Source organism: Ischnura elegans, chromosome 8 (assembly GCF_921293095.1).
Source record: "Ischnura elegans chromosome 8, ioIscEleg1.1, whole genome shotgun sequence".
Taxonomy (NCBI): Eukaryota; Metazoa; Arthropoda; class Insecta; order Odonata; family Coenagrionidae; genus Ischnura; species Ischnura elegans.
The window spans coordinates 18,073,519-18,091,994 of NC_060253.1; the positions used below are offsets into that span (position 1 = coordinate 18,073,519).

Sequence of the window (18,476 nt, forward strand, 5' to 3'; positions counted from 1 at the left end):
ATTACAGGCTGGGGCTGTATGTTTCAGCCAAAGAGTATGTACTCTGTGGTTTCAGCGGACTGGGAACGAACAGACAACAGTGAACGGACAGTCAACAGGCAAGGGCCGGTTCATAGTCCGTTTCACGGTACAGGGTACGAACAGAAAACAGTGAACAGCTAGTGAACAGGTTCTCAACAAGGACGGAAAGATAGCGTGGTGCTGCTACCTACCTATAGAAGATAGCAAACGCAAACAATGACGCCAATAACCGATACCGTTATCCGGACAGTTTACGAGCACATGGTCGACTGTGTTGTGGTGAAGTTGTTGGATGCGGAGAAAACAGTTATTTATTTGATTATTATTTAACCTGTGCTAAATGCCCGCAGTGACGAATTAAGTAATTCGTGCATCCATTCAGTGATAGTGAAAGTCGAAGTGATATTTGTTCTTGAGTGTGTTTATTTAATAATTTATTGTGTCTCTTAAGTTTTTGAGCAAGTACTGAGATTTGTATTGTATTTGTATTATGCGTATGTGCGTTACGTCGCCAATAAGAACCAACAAACATTGTCAGAGGACTGTCTTTCTTGTAGGTTTGTTTGTGAGAAGTGAAATCATCGTGTTCATAAATATTCTTTAAAGGCGTGTTTCTCTTTTAAAATCACACGTATTATATTGACATAGTGCAGAATCCGAGTTGTATTAATTTAAGGAAGTACATATTTCTTTGATGAAGGCATGTGAAATATTTGTTGATGTAGTGGTTGTTCTGTTAATGATGACAAAGCTTGCTTTTCTGCAACTATTCAAGATATTTATAACCAATGGAATATGTGGAAAAGCACAATAAAAGTTTTTCTTACAATCATTCAAATGAATTTCAACTTTTAATTCTATTTTAACATAAATCATCTCTTGTCTATTATGTCCAACTTAGCAACAGCGAACAGTTAAGGAACAAAGTATGCGCATAGGGAGAGAACAGACAAATAACCATCTTCCCACATTGTCACAGACAAGGAACAGACAAGGCGTTCCAATTTACATTCTACGAACAGTCGCCTGCCTGTTCTCTCTTGGTCAAGGAACAGGGAACAAACAACCTAAGAAAACAGGCAATGAACTGACAGCGCACAGTCCCCTGCCTGTTCATTGTCTGTGGTCCAACAGGTAAGGAACAGAGAATGCCGCTTTCTTAACAGGGAGGGAACAGACAAGTAACCCTTTTCTCACTGACAAGGAACAGACAAGGCGTTCCAATTTACATTCTACGAACAGTCGCCTGCCTGTTCTCTCTTGGTCAGGGAACAGGGAACGAACAGCCAACTGACAGACAATGAACAGACTTTATTGTTACAGAAATCGACAGGGAGTTTGGTAATTTAGGAATGAAAATGATAATTAATATAATTACTTCCGAAATTAATAACGCATCAAATGTCTATTATGTTTTGATTTTGAAATTTTAATGGTGGTTAACGTAATGCTAAACAAAATAAATTAGATAGGTAGCATTTGAATTTGACCAGAGATTATTTGACTAAGTATGTACAACATCATGCCCTTATGCATTTCACGATAGAAATAGTGCGTAAGACATCCTATTTTTTTCACCAGTACCTCTTGCTTCGTAATAAATCGCAATACGATGTCACTGTAAAATGAAACTTTCATAGCTCATACATGACTAGTCAATGTTTTTACTACACAAGTATTGATAATAAAACAAGTCAGCACTCCCCCTTCCTGGAAATCATCTCCGGAATCTCAGCTTTAGGGAGTCAATTGCGGAGTTTGCGATCAAAGTCATGGGAATAATGAATTCACCACAGAAAAGGGACCATAAATGAAGATGGCATTCTTGATATGTCCCGATGATAATATAAAATGGCTCGCTGCGACATACTGTTTTTATAAACCGGAATCTGCATACCGGAGCCCACCTCCACTCGTCATATACTATAGCCACTCATCTGTTTGAAGCCAACTCTTTCCTGAAGGGGTATGCGATAACTTCGATAAATCCACCAAAATGGAAGAATATAGAGTTTATACTGAAGAATCAACATGAGACTGAGGTAGTTTCCCTTCCATACAGCTCTCATGAAGTAATGTCTTGCCTTTTCTCATTAATTAATCCTTTCTTATCATTATTTCAGATAAACATTGGAGATAAGAGAATGGAAAAGTACAGAAATATGCTTGTATGATCATGAACACAATGGTAGACTTTGTTCAAAAGGAATTTGTATCAGCCAATGGATTCATAGCCACTCATCTGTTTGAAGCCAACTCTTTCCTGAAGGGGTATGCGATAACTTCGATAAATCCACCAAAATGGAAGAATATAGAGTTTACTGAAGAATCAACATGAGACTGAGGTAGTTTCCCTTCCATACAGCTATCGCACATAATGAAATTTCATTATCCTTGCTTTTCAGCTGATCACATATGTCTTTCTACTATTTCCTTGTTATTACTTTGGAACATTGCGAAGTAGACCTCATGAAATTGGGTTTACAGTTTGTTTTTAGTGATGGTAAATTGTCATGTATCTCTTCATTAGTTTTTCTAATTGAAGAGCATGATTTTGGGACCTTTTTGAGAATGAAAATTGCTGTCATCAAATTCTGTAAATGTGGATTTTATCAATGAGTTTTCTTTGCCTTTAACATTTGCACTACTCCATAATTATTGCTGTGGAACTTTTTCTTTTTTATTCAGAGGTGGGAAGAGATTTTTTCAGGCTGTTCACCCCTAAGACGTTACGTTCTTGCTTTTTTGACTCCTCCTAGTTGATGATGATGTAAATTTATGAACTTTTTTACTTTACATTTCAGTTACCTTTTCATGGTGTTTCCTAAGGATCGGGATGCCTTCCGTTTACTGAAGGATATAGTTCAACATCATGATTTGGAATTGCAGTGAAAGGCTTAGTCTATTCCTCAAGGAAATGGAATGTCTACACTTGGAATGACTTTGTTCAGGCTTCTGTTTTGTGTTGAAATTCTCGAAAAGTGAAATACATATGAATTTCCTTGATGTATATTTACGTACTGGATTTTAAATATTTTTCTCATGCCTATTTCCTTGTTTACAATGAAATAAAACTTGTGAAATGTTTACTCCTTTCTCTTTTCTAATACCCTGCCACATATGGTTATTGATGCAGTTTCAGGACCGAATCTTAAAATTCTTAACTCAGCAGTAGTCATGGCGCTTCAAAAAAGCAGATCTGATTCTTGCGAATATGAACGTTTTAATTCTTAATGAGTGAGTTTGCATGCCAAGTTTTTAGTTCCTTACAAGCGTAATGTTTCCACAACGGGGAGTAATCCTTAAGATTTACCTAATTTTCAACTTACAAAAGTATGAGGGAATGTACAAATATCAGGTGAATAACAATGCCGCAAATCTGGAGAATATACATAACTTTCGCGGAAGGCTGGTTATTTCAAAGACTTATTAAGTTACTACCAAGGCGAGAAATTCAAGAGATATACTTACTATGGCATTTACATGTATCAGACGAATAATACTGCCGTGAATTTCTCACTGAGAAAATACGTAGCTTACGCCGAAGACTGGTTCTTTCACAATAAAGCTATCGAATTTGTTCCAATATTCCGCAGATAACTTAAGTTGTTACCGTATAATTTTAGAGTATTATTTAGAAGTCGTAACGCTTGACAATATTACTGTAGTTTATGTGACACTAAGCGGTACGAATCGTATCTTTCCTTCGTCGCTCATCATTCATTGACAGACGACGCAGGAAGCAGACCCCTTACTTCGGGGGCTGGGCTGGGGGACCCCAGCCGCTTGGTAGGACCCCTGACGTCACGTAAAGCGATGGTGCCAAATTGCATGTCATGGCCTGTTATAAAGGAGGCCATGGGTTATCTCTCCCTCCATTCGGAACGACTGGTGAAGCATAGACCTTGAATATAGGTCAAGGTCTATGCTGTGAAGGGCTCCAACTTGCTGCGATGAGTTAGATCCGCCCCCAAGTACGCAACGCCGAGCTATGAAGGCACCCTTCAGTTCGGAAAAACGGCAAAGTCATTCTGGTAATACATATTAGGAACTAAAGGACTGAGTTAACGGAGCAAAAGTAATTTGATGAACCCTCGACATCACTATCCTCGATGCGTCGGCCATCGGTGATTAGAGTCTCGAATACACAGTGAATAAGGTAGCAATTATAGATTGTTCAAAGGAGGCAGTACTTTTCTTCTACTGGTAAGTTTTATTCCTGTTCAAATTAATGCCGTATTTACCTTAAAAATATATTTAATATCGATTGCACATGTACTTCATATGCGTCATCCTAAATCGGACCGGCGTACAAGTGACTTGAGTTCCCATTTGAAATGGAAGTGTATTTAATTCTTTTCCTGTGAATATTTCCTTGATTAGCTTTCCTATCAATTAGGAAATTCGAGCAAAATGGGTGGTCGGCCTAATAAGAGTGCAGGACTTTAACGTCACTGTTCACTCAATGGTATTTGGGCATTTCCATGAAAATGTCAACTTTTTCTCTCAAATTAAAATTTAGGTGGGAAATATTTTATTTGGATATATCAACAGTTAAATGATTGAATTTAACCCTTTCGCGCCGAATGCCACACCAGTGCGGCGACGATTTTTTTCCATGAACAACGAATGCCACACCTGTGCGGCGTTGATTTTCCTAACCTAAGCAACGAATGCCACGCCTGTGCGGCACAGGTCGAAAAAAGTGACCGTGGCGGACACAATAGACCCACGGACGCGGTCGCCCCTCGTGATCCGCCTTAGCGCGAGCCCAGTCCCATCTTCGGCCGCTCAGGTCGACCCTTTCTTATCCTCTCCATGCGGTCAACTACTGTTATTTGCTGTGTGTTTTCCAAAACTATATTTGTTGCTTACTTTTCATATCTATTGCTATAAATGAATTCATCGTTTTTTGCTGAACACATGGAAGTTTCAAAAAAAAATTCTAACATTAATATCAACGGAGTTATAGACCAACTAGTAAATATACTAAATTCGTCTATATCAACGTTAGAACTTCGTTTAAAATTTCTGCACGCTCAGAAAAGAAACACAAAATCCATTTTGAATGTAAAAAATCGATGCGAACAACAAATATTTACATATATTTTGCACTAATATTTTAGCCAGTTGACCGTGGACTCGTCCTAGGAAGGGGCTTTTAGGGTCTGGGACGGAGGCCGAGGAAAGGGATCGGCGCCCCACTGAGTTGGGTCCAAAAATGGTTAGGGAGGGAACCACTGCCTTCAGTCGACGCGAAAAAGCTTCGTACTGTGGAGTAAAGAAAACTTTCAAGAGACTCGTATTGAGGAAGAATTTCCCTCGACGAAAGTCCGGCGCGAAAGGGTTAACGAAATCGGTATATAATTTGTTCATATAACTTAGTTACTCATTTGTTGATTGTTGAATTCAAGATGGCTGCCAAGGGTTGGTAATAAACTATTTTATCATAGTTTAAAAGAATATATATCAACAAAGAAGGGAAGCTGTTTTTTATTGAGCTTTTTGTTTTATGATGTATAGCTTTGGCAACGTTTTAAAACAAACATCACCTTAATTATGCAATGTATAAAGACTTTAAAGTATGTGCAGATGCCTAAATGGTAATTCCGTCACAAACACTCGAAAATGTTTTTATTCTATCACTATTTTACATCAAAAAGGGATAATTTTCCTCCTGGAAAGGAAGGTTCTGACACCCTCTAAGCTTTTAATTTTAGTTTCTCTAAAAACTACTTAATCTAGGCCATATGGCAGTGTGACGGAATTACTGCGATGTGACGGAATTACTGTGACAGAATTACATAAAATTAGGTGATGTCTGTTTTTAATAAGCATTATTTTTAGATAGCTGTGTTGAATAAATTACCTAATATTCAAGCTCTGAGCTGATATTTCATGTTAAATATTTAACTTTATCATTAGGTTATGTTAGGTAGAGGGATATTTTTTTTGTAAGTGAAGTGTTAAAAATATTTTAAGTGCGGTTGAATATAGTCTCCTTATCTCTACCATGTGAAAATATAGCTTAAAATGGGCAACGCATATAACGTAACTGTGCATGAGTAGGCCCTACAATAAGAATCAATGTTTAAATTTCCTTATTGAATCACAGAAATGGAAATTAACCTCTAGAAACTGTCCATAGAATTTTTATCATATCCACTTAATTATTTCCAGGTAGAAGTGTAATACATAAATATGGCTAAAACACCTGCAGAAAGACAGCGTGATAGTAGAAAGAGAAGAAAAGAAGCAGGATTACATGAAGAAATGAAAAAAAGGATAGAGAGAGGAAAAGTATTATAAAACAGCAGATGAATAAGAGGAAAATGAAAGACCAGAAAGAAAAAAATAGATTAGCTCAACGCAGGGGCGGATACAGAAAAAACTCAAGGGGGGGGCGCAACATATCTTGAGTTGTCTTTACTTTTATCGTAATAAAAGATCACAGTCAAGTCACAGCCAAAGTATAAGAAAATTTTATTTAAAATGATTGTAAACATGTAAAAGATAATGCCACCTTATGATATGAAAAAGTTGCAATTGTGGTTTTGCAATGTTCGGCAATACGGGCGGATCCGCAAGGGGGGGGCGCGCGCCCCCTGCGCCCCCCATCTGTATCCGCCACTGGCTCAACGCTGCTTCAAACAAAAACTGAGAGACAGTGCATCAGAGAAACCAGGAGACTCAAATAGAATGTCTACAACCCAACCAAGTTATGATGCCCAAACCTCTTCCATTTTAACATCTCCATACAAAAGTAGGCGAAGTCTAGGAAAAGCTGTAAGCAGAATTAAAAAATGTCTCCCTAAGAGTCCGCGTAAAGTTAAGAGAGTTTTTCAATATCTTAACTTACAATATGATGAACCCTCTCCACCTAAGACCCAAAAGGTAACTCATGGTGATATTGTACACATAATTCAGAACTTCTATTTGCAAGATTCAATCAGTTGGATGTGTCCAGGACAAAAAGAGTTTGTAATTTCAAGGCAGCCAGATGGCAGCAAAAAAAGCATCAGAAATGGTATATGCTTATGACATTGAAAGAAGCATACTATTATTCAAGACAACATTCGGATCTCAAATGTGGATTTTTGAAGTTCTGTAGCTTGCGTCCTACCTACATAAAATGTTTGACGGATGTACCTCACACGTCTTGCACTTGCAAGTAACATGAAAATCTAAGATATTTGTTGAAGGCCCTGTCAAAGTCAGGAGATGCACAACTCATTATACCCACTGAATTCAGACCTTTTTATGGACGCTATTTCATGTGACCAAGAAGTAGAATCCTGCATGGTAAGGGAATGTCAAGGATGTGCAGTCAAGTTAGGAAACTTCTGTGATTTGTTTGAAAATCCCCAGACTAAATCAGGCAGGAACAATGGGAGAAAAGAGGAATCAGATATGAAAAAAATATCGATGAGGGTACAATTGAAGATTGTTTGAATGTTCTCGAAAGTCAACTGATTTTTTTCAAAAGGCATACATTCATCAAAAGAAAGCAAAGTTCAGCCTTCAAGGATGCGAAGTTAAATTGTGACAAGGAGACTGCAGTCATTCAAGTTGATTTCGCAGAAACCTTAACCATAATCGACCAAAATGAAATTCAAGCGGCTCATTAGAACCACCAGCAAGTTACTCACTCTCTTCACGGCTTGTATATGGACCCAAGATGCTTGTCAGTCGTTTGTAATCGTTTCAGATGAATTGACTCATGACAAATATGCAGTAGATGGGTTTTTGAGATCATTACTTCAAGAACTACGCACCATGCATCCAAACATCAATAAAGTAAAGTTATTTTCTGATGGGGCAGCAAGCCAATTCAAGCAGAGGTACTTATTCGAAAACATTGCTTTTTTACATGAATTGTTTTCTCTACAAGAACTGGAGTGGAATTTCTTTGCTAGCAGTCATGGTAAAGGTGCAGTGGATGGACTTGGAGGTGAAATTAAGAGACAAGCAAGACTTGCCTTATTATCGGGAGAAGCCAAGATTACATCAGCCAAGACTTTGTTTGAATACTGTTGTGCGAAAAATGATAAAATTAAAATCAAGTATATTTCAAGAAATGAACTACAGGCCAATAGAAAAGAAAATCAGGAACGATGGAAAAGTTTGTCATCTAGCATATTGGGTACCAGAAATACCCGTAATGTTGTAGTAGTAGAGAGGCATATTGTCTTACTCAAACCTTATACCGAAGCAATAAACTACACGACATATCATTTGAGCCATCAGAAATCCATAAAAAAATGTAATAGGTGTAGTATCGCTTCCATGAAGACCTTGGCAGTTGGAAATTTAATATTGGCAAGCTATAGTGGCAAGAAGAAAAAACTTATGCAAGTAGCACAAATAGCATCAGTATCAAATAAAGATACCGATTGTTACGAGGTACTGAACCTACGCCGAAATGACGGCAAGGGGATGGTGTACATATTTCTGGAGGGAGAAGACAGATGCTGGATTGAGAAAATGGATGTCGTTCACCTTGATCATCAGCCTAAACTTCACATGGTTGGAAAGCGCACTAGTTACGTTTTTCATAATGCAGTGAATGGACAGTAAAATAAAAATTAGTGCAAAAGAATAAAAATATTTTTCACCTTTAACTATTGCTTTATGTCATTACTTGTTATTTGATTATGCAGAAGCTACATTTTTTGTTTTAGCTTTTCATAATTTTTGAGTGTTAATTCAGAATTGTTAGCAGTTAAATGGTCTTATATTTTGAGTTTGAAACAAGTCTAAATAATTGGTTATTCCGTCATGGTAATTCGGTCACAGTAATTCCGTCAAGGTAATTCCGTCACGTCTTTGTTTTTGACTGTTATATAAATATTAATAATTTCTAGTTTTGACAAACTGTGCGATCATAAGCAATGACTCAAACATTGTTCATAGCCATATTGAAAGTTTTAAAATTCATCTTAGATTCACAGAGTTTGAAGATGTTTGAAGTCATTGCACCTAGCAGGTTGACGTGGGATTAATTCCATCACAGGCATACTTTACACAAATTTAGAAGATATTTGATGATTAATTTCGTTTCTCTATACGATCATCATCTTCATAAAAGAATTTTGACTATGCACAGTGAGAAGTGTTTCAATATTTTATTATTTTACAATTTTATCGAAATATCCTATTGCACAATTCTGTCCAAAGGTAATTCCGTCACGCATGGAATTACCCATATATTTCAACCGTTTCACGGACCAGGATTTTGATCGGTAGAAGTTTGGTGGGAGATGGTTGAAATCAGACGCGGTTCCAATTGAATGAAAATTAATTCCCCAAGGCCGTACTCTTTGGTGGGCAGATGGGAGTGAGAATTAGTTATAATGCTAACACGGGGAGTAATGGACAAGGCAAGAAACTAACAGATTATACAAACGCGAAACTCATTCACGCACCTCGCGGGTGTGCTCCAAGGAACAAATGGCCACATAGAACACACGCACTCACTCACTCAGGTTTGTGGAGCTCACGCTCAATACACTGACCCACTCATAAAACAGGAAAAGACAAATGATAAAATAAATAAAACACGCTCTCACTCACTCACCTTACAGGTTTGCTCCAAGAGGAACAAATGGCCGCGTAGGACACACGCACTCACTCACTCAGGTTTGTGGAGCTCACACTCCCGACAGTGACCCACTCACACAACAGGAAAAGACAAATGATATTCTCCTTTGATAAAGATATTCTCCTTTGAGGAGGCCTGCTTGGCAGGAGAAACACCTGGTGTCAGGAGATGCTTCTTGGGCACATTCTACCCTTCTACCTTCCCAACTCCCGTGTGTGTGACAGTCACTGTCACTTTTATCATTTGTCTTTTTCAGTTGTGTGAGTGGGTCACTGTCGTGAGCGTGAGCTCCACAAATCTGAGTGAGTGAGTGCGTGTGTCCTACATGGCCATTTGTTCCTTGGAGCAAACCCGCGAGGTCCGTGGAGTGAGAGCGTGTTTTATTTATTTTATCATTTGTCTTTTCCTCTTTTATTAGTGGGTCAGTGTATTGAGCGTGAGCTCCACCAACCTGAGTGAGTGAGTGCGTGTGTCCTACGCGGCCATTTGTTCCTTGGAGCAAACCCGCGAGGTGCATGAGTGAGTTTCGCGTTTGTATTATCTGTTAGTGTCTTACCTTGTCCATTACTCCCCGTATTAGCATTATAACTTCTCCCATCTGCCCACCAAAGAGTACGGCCTTGGGGAATTAATTTTCATTCAACTGTTTAACGGCCGTAGTTCGTTCAGTCACTTATATCATTGCGGTTCCAATGATTTTCGCCCTCCAGTAGCATTAAGTGAAAAAATCAAAGCCTCCTACTTAAAGCAACCCTACGTCACAGAATATGGCAGAATGGGTAACAAATGAAAATAACCCAAAGTAAATAATCAGTTGGGAACACAATATCAACTAGAGTAAAACTATATTAAAAAAAAAACAAATTGATACAAAAGGCATTGTTTTGAATGGTACGGTATGGTTAAAGAACAGCATTTTACGCTTTGTATGTTACATTAGTGACTGGAAAAAGGTTGAACATTAATCTACAATGAAGAGAAATATTTCTTATGATAAGGTCTGTGGAACTTTACATGCTATTTCATTCCATTTCAGGTTTAAACATGGGCATTAAATATGCTTTAACCCTTTTATGCATCTTGGAAATCTTTCATATCCCAGAAACCCACCAATTTCCTCTTAATTCATCAGAAGTCAGGGAGAACAAACAAAACAAGATCAGAAATCCCCAAGATCAAGGTACCACTAATTGTAAGCATAATCCAGGGATTGTTCCAAATCCTTTTCCTCCTAAGAAATCTGCTGGCACGCATTTGCTACAGCTTAGTTGTAGTCCCCACGCATGGCTCCACTCATGAAAATTGTTTAGGACTTATACGAGGAGTTCAGAATCAGAATTACCAAAAACAGTATTATTAAAAATTAAGCATTGGTATTCGATAAAAATGCTATTCAACCCATCTCTAGATTTTATCCATCTCCACATGTATTTAGATAGAATTTCAAGAGTAACATATTGAAAATTCTAGAGTAACTTATTGAAAATTCTAGAGTAACTTATTGAAAATAGAAAACTTCATCAGTGAATTGCATGAGAATATCATCACAGGAGGAGGAAGAGTGAAGGTGTTCCTTTGGACTATGGGAGGCAAAGGCAAGGCTGTCATCAAAGGCTTGCAGGCCTTAACTCATCGTCAAGGTCTCTCAAGGTCGTGGTCGTACTAGTGCGTGCCTGCCCGTAGGAGAATTTGCAATCAGGATTAAACCACGCAGTAACAGTGCATGTGATAGCTGTGCCCAATATTTTTAGCCTTAGCTTTAAAGACCATGAGCAGGGTTGCAGACTTGTAAAAAATATTGAGGGGCCCATAGGGTCTTGCCCCCCTTATGAACTCCTCCTATTGTTGCAATATTCAACCATACAAATTGTGCATACAATTGCTCTACCTAATTTTTAAAGTCTAAATTCTTTACAGAAGTGTGTAATGCATTCTCAAGAGGGAGATTGAAAATATATATTTCACTCTCTCACTGGAAATGCTGAGGGCAGTAATTATATGCACATAATTTATATATGGTTTCATATTCAAATGGGAAATTTACTAGAAATTAAGTAATGAACCCAATCAAGAGAATATAAAGATCAATTTCATTGAAGGAGTCATTAGAAACTGGCATGGTTAATTTTAGATGATTCATTTCATAGCAGAAGTTAGAAAAATCAATCATTAATCAAACTCATTTCATTGTTAACAGAAAAATAAATTCTAGTACTTTTATGCATTTATGTAATCACAAATCTATTTATTTTCCAATGTATTTTAATGCCCAAAATGGAACAACTAAAGCACATACCTAGTATTTTCTAAAAGGATTTTAAAACAAGCTACACTTATAAACAGCTTTAGAATACTTCCACAAAAATATCAAATTTGACATTAATAAGGAAATTTAATATTGTTATTCAATATAACTTAAAAGTTAAAACACCAATTGACATATACTAACTTGGTGTTATTATTTGGAAAAATACTAAATTCTACATTCAGCTACACACATTCTAGTCCATAAGACAGTTCTCGTTTTCGTCAAAGAAAACTCACTTTAATTTCCAGATTTTGGAAGGCCATGCAACTATCTTAACAGATGCAGTGGGGACACGTGGTGCAGTAAAGATGAACGTTGTACCTGTAAAAGAAGCTATCACTTGAATGATACACTAAACTGTGTCCAAGGTAAAGGTTTAGTATGAACCGTAAAAATGTGTGAAAATGTTTACACTGTTACTAACATGGCACATGAATCTTAATTTGATGAATGCTCATATTGTACTTACCGTAATAATATGTTCATCATATCCCCTGTTGTACCTCTGAAGCTCGTATTTCATCATCTAATATAAATTTCTTCCTCTTCTACAGGCAATGGACTTGTTGGCAGTATTTGCTTCAATGGGTTGGGGTGTGAACATGTGCATAATACAAAGTGCAGTGTTGAAAAAGGAAGAGGAAAATGCGTATGTCCAGCTGGATTCCATGGTATTGAGGGTGGCACACAATGTGCAGAGGGTAGGTATTCGATTCCAAAGTTATTTTTGGAATCAAATCCAAAAATATGTGAAAGAGTATTTTTACCTCAAAGAAACAAAGTTTGTGCCATATGGTCGCATAATTTGAATAAAATTTCTGAATGGAACAAAATTACCTTAAAAAGAATGTATATACCAGTAGGATTTTCGTGGGAAAATATTCCTTTTGTGGCCATAAAATTTTTGCATTTCTGCCGAAAAACGTGCCTTGATGACTAGGCACCTTCATTTTTCTACCAAACACTAATTGAGCTATAATAAGTCGCTTATTTTTAAGACAAATCTTTACACATAAGACAGTAAATGTGTAAGCAATCAATCGATTTCCTTATCATATTATTATATTTTTTCCCTTTTCTTGGCCTTGTTTAATATATTATGTAGTATTTCTTGGAGTTTTTTTCTGTTCTTATTAATATATGTGTATATATATATTTCCTTAAATTATATTGTATAAAAAAATCCGATTGTACCTTTTTTATGTCTTAATATTATGTATCGTTTTATTCTCTGTATTTTATATTGTTCACACTTTTTCTTACATAGCACTGAAGATGATTTAGAAAATAAATCAAAACGTTGGCTGAAACTTATTTTTTTTAATGACCTAAACTCCAAGAAATACTATATAATATCATATTAATGTTATAGGCATGTAAATTTGTTGATTACTTTTGTCCCAAGCACTCCATCTAAGAATTTATTCAAAATTTTATAATGTTTGACATTTCTAACTTCCCATTTCAAGAAAACAACCCATGTTGGCAATTCGTAAATAGATATTTTCAAATATATAAACGTTTATAGTTTTCTCCTACATGGCGTTCTGGCTCCCTCGTAAGAAATACAATGGACATTTGATACAAGCCTATGCATCAGGAAACTTCTCAAAACCATGGTAATATGACCTATAGCTTCTATCATAAATAATTAACACTGTAAATATTTACTATTATTTATAAACTCTCTATGTTGTTTGTTGACTTGTCCAGAAAAATCTTGCAACTCAATTTTATCCTATTTTCTGATTAGCTAACAAGCTGGAATTTTCAGGAAAAGTCAATGGCAATGTAATATTCTAACATTTTTATTTTGATTGAAACAGTATCTTCTTTACTATTCAGAATTTAACATTAAAAATGGATATCAGTCCAAAAATTACCTCGAAAATCTGATGGTGGCTCTGGGATCATTAGAAGGAAGGACAATTCTAGAAAATTACAATAACAATTTTGTATACATGAAATTCTTCGGGCTGTGTTAGCCTCATGTACAGGGCCATTTTTATCCATTTATGTTCCTTGCCGGCCGACATGGTCAGATGCTATCAGTGATATGCCCCTAATCATCAAAATTATTTCAATAGAATGATTCTGCATGACTGCACCATGCTACATTTTAGAGGGGGAGGGTAATATTGTTAAGACAAACAAGCTAGCACTAAAAGCGATGTATTTATTTAATTAAACATCCATATAATGAAACTACATATATCTATATTTCAGACTCAAAAATAGGTGACCCCTGTGGATCAAAAACACAATGCACTGGTAACTCAGAGTGTAAAGCGAAACATGGAATCGCAAATTGCACCTGTAAGCAAGGATTCTATGCCAATGATAACTTGGTATGCGTTCAAGGTAAGAAATTTTGACTCACAATGAGGGTAGGAAATCATGTGTTCACAATGTTGCATGAGAACTGTAAAATCCATTAGCCTACCTGACAGAGGGATTTAAAGTTTTGACCGATTGATTCAGTGTTCCATTTTTTATTGTTAATAGCAAGATTAAATTAAAAAATTTATATCCTTGACATTATATATAACAACTAAAATAAACAAGTTCACTTTCATAATTTCAAGTTGATTCTTCATCCACCCACTAATTCCTAAACTTATTTACAATTAGTTGGGAATTATATCCACAAAAGAATAGCTTATAATGAATTAAATATTAGTATACAAAGTTCATGTGATGATTCCTCAAAACCAGGAAGAGTAGTGACTCGGCTTTTACACTTTTCTTCCACCACGTGTATAATGATGAACTCCTCTTTGTTCTCAGCCTTCTTGAGAGCCTTTTCCATTGAAGTCGACGAGGTTTCTTCTAATATAGGTGTTGTCGTCGACAGCTGTACCTTCTTGTTGAGAAATCTCCAGCGGGTACAGACGTTGTAAGTGAAGATTGATGTAGATAATCCCCTTACCGCTATAAATCTTGATTTTTGCAGACCTCATGATACCATCTTTTCCACTGTAGAGCTCCTCAATTTTTCCAAGGGGCCACTCGAACCTCTTCTTGTTGTCACATCCAATGAGTACCACATCTCCCACAGCAGTGGGTTGAATGTTAACTTTCTTCTTCTTCTGGATGAGAAGGGACAGGTACTCTTTTCAAAAACGATCCTTCAGCTGGGTTTGAAGATTCTGCATTTTTCAGTAGCTCTGTTCCAGTCCTTGGGCAAAATTTCCTTCAGGGAAACCTCCAGGCATTGTACGTCTTTAAAACATGGGTGGAGAGAGAGACACAAGATCATTTCCATCTTCGGTAATGGTTGTAAGTGGACGGTCATTGATGGTGGCAGCCACGCTTGCGATACAGGTGCGGAACTCATCAAATGACAACTTGCTCTTGCTGATCATCCTCTTCATGAGGCCCCTGATACTCCTTATGAGTCGTTCCCAGAATCCACCTCACCATGGTGCTGCTTCACAGTTTAATATCCACTGCAATTTCTTGACTTGACTTATTTTTGCGATCTCCTCCCAATCCAGTTTGTTGAATGTATTCTTTGCACCAATGAAGTTAGTGCCATTGTTGCTTTAGACAGTATTCGGTTTTCTGTAGTTGGCCATGAAACGTTCCAGAGAGTTGAGAAATGTCTCAGTTGATAATCCCGTAATGACATCCAGTGATGCACATCTATAGACCGCACAAGTGTAGATCACGATCCAAACCTTCTGTCCATCTCGAATGATAAGTGGACCAGCCAGATCTACTCCCGTGGTCTGAAATACTTCACTGTCTTGCACACGAGCAACTGGGAGTGTTGCCATCTCAACCTCAAACGCATTTGCTTCGTGCCTCCTGGAGGGCAAGTCTGTAACTCTGTTCTCTCCCGAAAATGGGAGAAAGGAGATTCGTGAAGCGCCTGTGCGAGAGTTGTCGCCCGCCCCAAGTCTCTAGGGCGCCCCGCCGGAGAAAGGAGACTATTTGTCGCCTGGGAGAGTACTAGTCTCCCGACCCAAGTCCGTAAGCCCCCTCAAGCGCCTTTGGCGCCCCAGACGGGCGCTTCAGTTATGTCCCCCTCAAGAGCCCGACGTATCTCTTTCTCCCATGGAGAAAGTGCGTATCTCGACAGTGTTTTGTTGTATTTTCTCAATATGGCGCGTTTTCTTTCAAATCATAGAATATTATTGCTCGTATATGAGGTGCATTTAAGAGAAGTGGGGCAATTAACACCAGTGAGAAATTGTTGCGGAATATTAATAAACCGTTTGAGGAGAGGGAGGAAGATTTCCGGCCGCATTAGCGAAGAAGGTTGTCCTATCCGTCCTTCGATGGTCCGATTCTCTTCCTCCTGAAAATCCATCACCAACGCTTAGCTGGAGAGCCTCAACAGCAGGCAGAAACACCGCAATCCTATGAAATAACAATTATCTGTAGCTCTGAATTCTTTTCGTGTAAGTAGCGGGCTTTAGAAAGCTAATGCTAATTCAGAGAGCGCAAGAAAAGCACTTTAAATAATGAAAAATAACTTCTAAACAAGTCCTACCTATGAAAAGCAACAGATAGTTAATGAAACACAAGACATGCCCTTATTGTTAAAAGAACTTATTCCACGACAATGTAACAGAGTTTCACCATTTCATTGGTTTCACGAATACGACTGCTCAGCAAAACCGTGTGCACACACATATGAGATCGCGAATCGGTTCCGCTGTCAACACATACAGAAGCTATAAATGTACTTCAATAATAAATGAATATCCACATACTAAGTACTAGCACACACACCGTAAATATAAAGTGAGACATAGGCAAATAAAATTAAAAAAACTGGAAATCACTTCCTCTTTTATTCACCACGAACAACTTACAATCACTAAGCTCGTTATGATAAAAACAACTATTAATTCACTGATTTAAAGCCAGAAATTAGCCCACGAAAGAGGCACAGGTGACTTTTCTCACTTTTATTCGTTAATACACTAGAAAAAGTGACTTCACACACAGCTTTGATCTTGATAGCTTGATCGTGAAATGTCAATGTACCTATCCGATGAACAACGGAGGTGAACACGCCACTGACAATGTTTACATTGCTGTCAGACATTAATCGATATGGTAATAACACTGCTTACAATTCAATCACGATGGAGCACTGATAATTACAACTCTTAGCCGATATTTTTGTACATTGCAACCACTGGCACTGTGATTATCAGCAGATGATTTACGGGAGTTGTCACATTGACAATAACACAATTTTGGCACAAAAGATGTTTGCACAAATCTGCAAGCAGCGAGCAAAAGCTGTATTCACATTAGAAATATACTCTTAATTTTCAACTTTGGTGAGGTTGTAATTGATACGAAATGAAGAATTTACATGGTGACAAGCAAAATTTACGGGCACTTGGATTTAGCCTTGCAGCCGCTTGCATGCGAGGAATCACTGCGCGCGGTCAAAAAAGTAGTCCCGACTTTAGTAAGTCATATAATGACGTTATTATGCATTTAATTTAGAAAATATTTGCATGGATGAGTTTGACATAAAATTAAAAACATTTTAAAATTGCACACGGTTAATTTTTCGATAAATCAAGCTCCAATATCAGATTCGCCTTAGAAATTTTTCATACTACCCATCGGAGATAGTTTTCTCCCATCCGAACGGGAGAAACAGTTCTCTCTACCGAGTTACGGACTTGGGTGGGGAGACAATTTTGGGCGACAACTCTCTCTCCCAAACGAGGCGCCCCAAGTTACCGACTTGCCCTCCTGGAGCAAATGCTAATATTTTCTAAATTAAATGCATAATAACCTCATTATGACTTACTAAAGTCGGGACTACTTTTTTGACCGCGCGCAGTGTTTCCTCGCTTGCAAGCGGCTGCTAGGCTAAATCCAAGTGCCGGTATATTTTGCTTGTCACCATGTAAATTCTTCATTTCGTATCAATTACAACCTCACCAAAGTTGAAAATTAAGAGTATATTTCTAATGTGAATACAGCTTTTGCTCGCTGCTTGCAGATTTGTGCAAACATCTTTTGTGCCAAAATTGTGTTATTGTCAATGTGACAACTCCCGTAAATCATCTGCTGATAATCACAGTGCCAGTGGTTGCAATGTACAAAAATATCGGCTAAGAGTTGTAATTATCAGTGCTCCATCGTGATTGAATTGTAAGCAGTGTTATTACCATATCGATTAATGTCTGACAGCAATGTAAACATTGTCAGTGGCGTGTTCACCTCCGTTGTTCATCGTATAGGTACATTGACATTTCACGATCAAGCTATCAAGATCAAAGCTGTGTGTGAAGTTTCTTTTTCTAGTATATTAACGAATAATAGTCAGAAAAGGCACCTGTGCCTCTTTCGTGGGCTAATTTCTGGCTTTAAATCAGTGAATTAATAGTTGTTTTTATCATAACGAGCTTAGTGATTGTAAGTTGTGCGTGATGAATAAAAGAGTGGAAGTGATATCCAGTTTTTTAATATTTTATTTGCCTATGTCTCACTTTATATTTACGGTGTGTGCTAGTACTTAGTTTGTGGATATTCATTTATTATTGAAGTACATTTATAGCTTGTGTA

The 18,476-nt window shown here is 37.5% G+C and overlaps 1 protein-coding gene and 1 long non-coding RNA gene across 4 annotated transcripts in view; both read left to right on the forward strand.

The window, feature by feature from the left end:
• The first annotated feature begins 1,922 nt into the window (after window positions 1–1,922).
• On the forward strand, window positions 1,923–3,108 carry LOC124163965. Its single transcript, XR_006865895.1, has 3 exons — window positions 1,923–2,063; window positions 2,145–2,366; window positions 2,826–3,108. It is a non-coding gene; the product is annotated as an uncharacterized LOC124163965 (long non-coding RNA).
• Window positions 3,109–3,905: 797 nt separating this feature from the next.
• Window positions 3,906–18,476, forward strand: part of LOC124163964 (multiple epidermal growth factor-like domains protein 10) — a 102,214-nt gene continuing 87,643 nt past the window's right edge. The window contains exons 1-5 of one of the 3 annotated variants that reach the window (XM_046541103.1): window positions 3,906–4,227; window positions 10,659–10,814; window positions 12,179–12,298; window positions 12,485–12,631; window positions 14,157–14,291. In XM_046541103.1, the coding sequence (XP_046397059.1) occupies window positions 10,667–10,814; window positions 12,179–12,298; window positions 12,485–12,631; window positions 14,157–14,291 (550 nt within the window). In that variant the 5' untranslated portion in view covers window positions 3,906–4,227; window positions 10,659–10,666. The remainder of the gene's footprint in view (window positions 4,228–10,658; window positions 10,815–12,178; window positions 12,299–12,484; window positions 12,632–14,156; window positions 14,292–18,476) is intronic. The other 2 variants (XM_046541101.1, XM_046541102.1) reach the window with 2 other exon arrangements.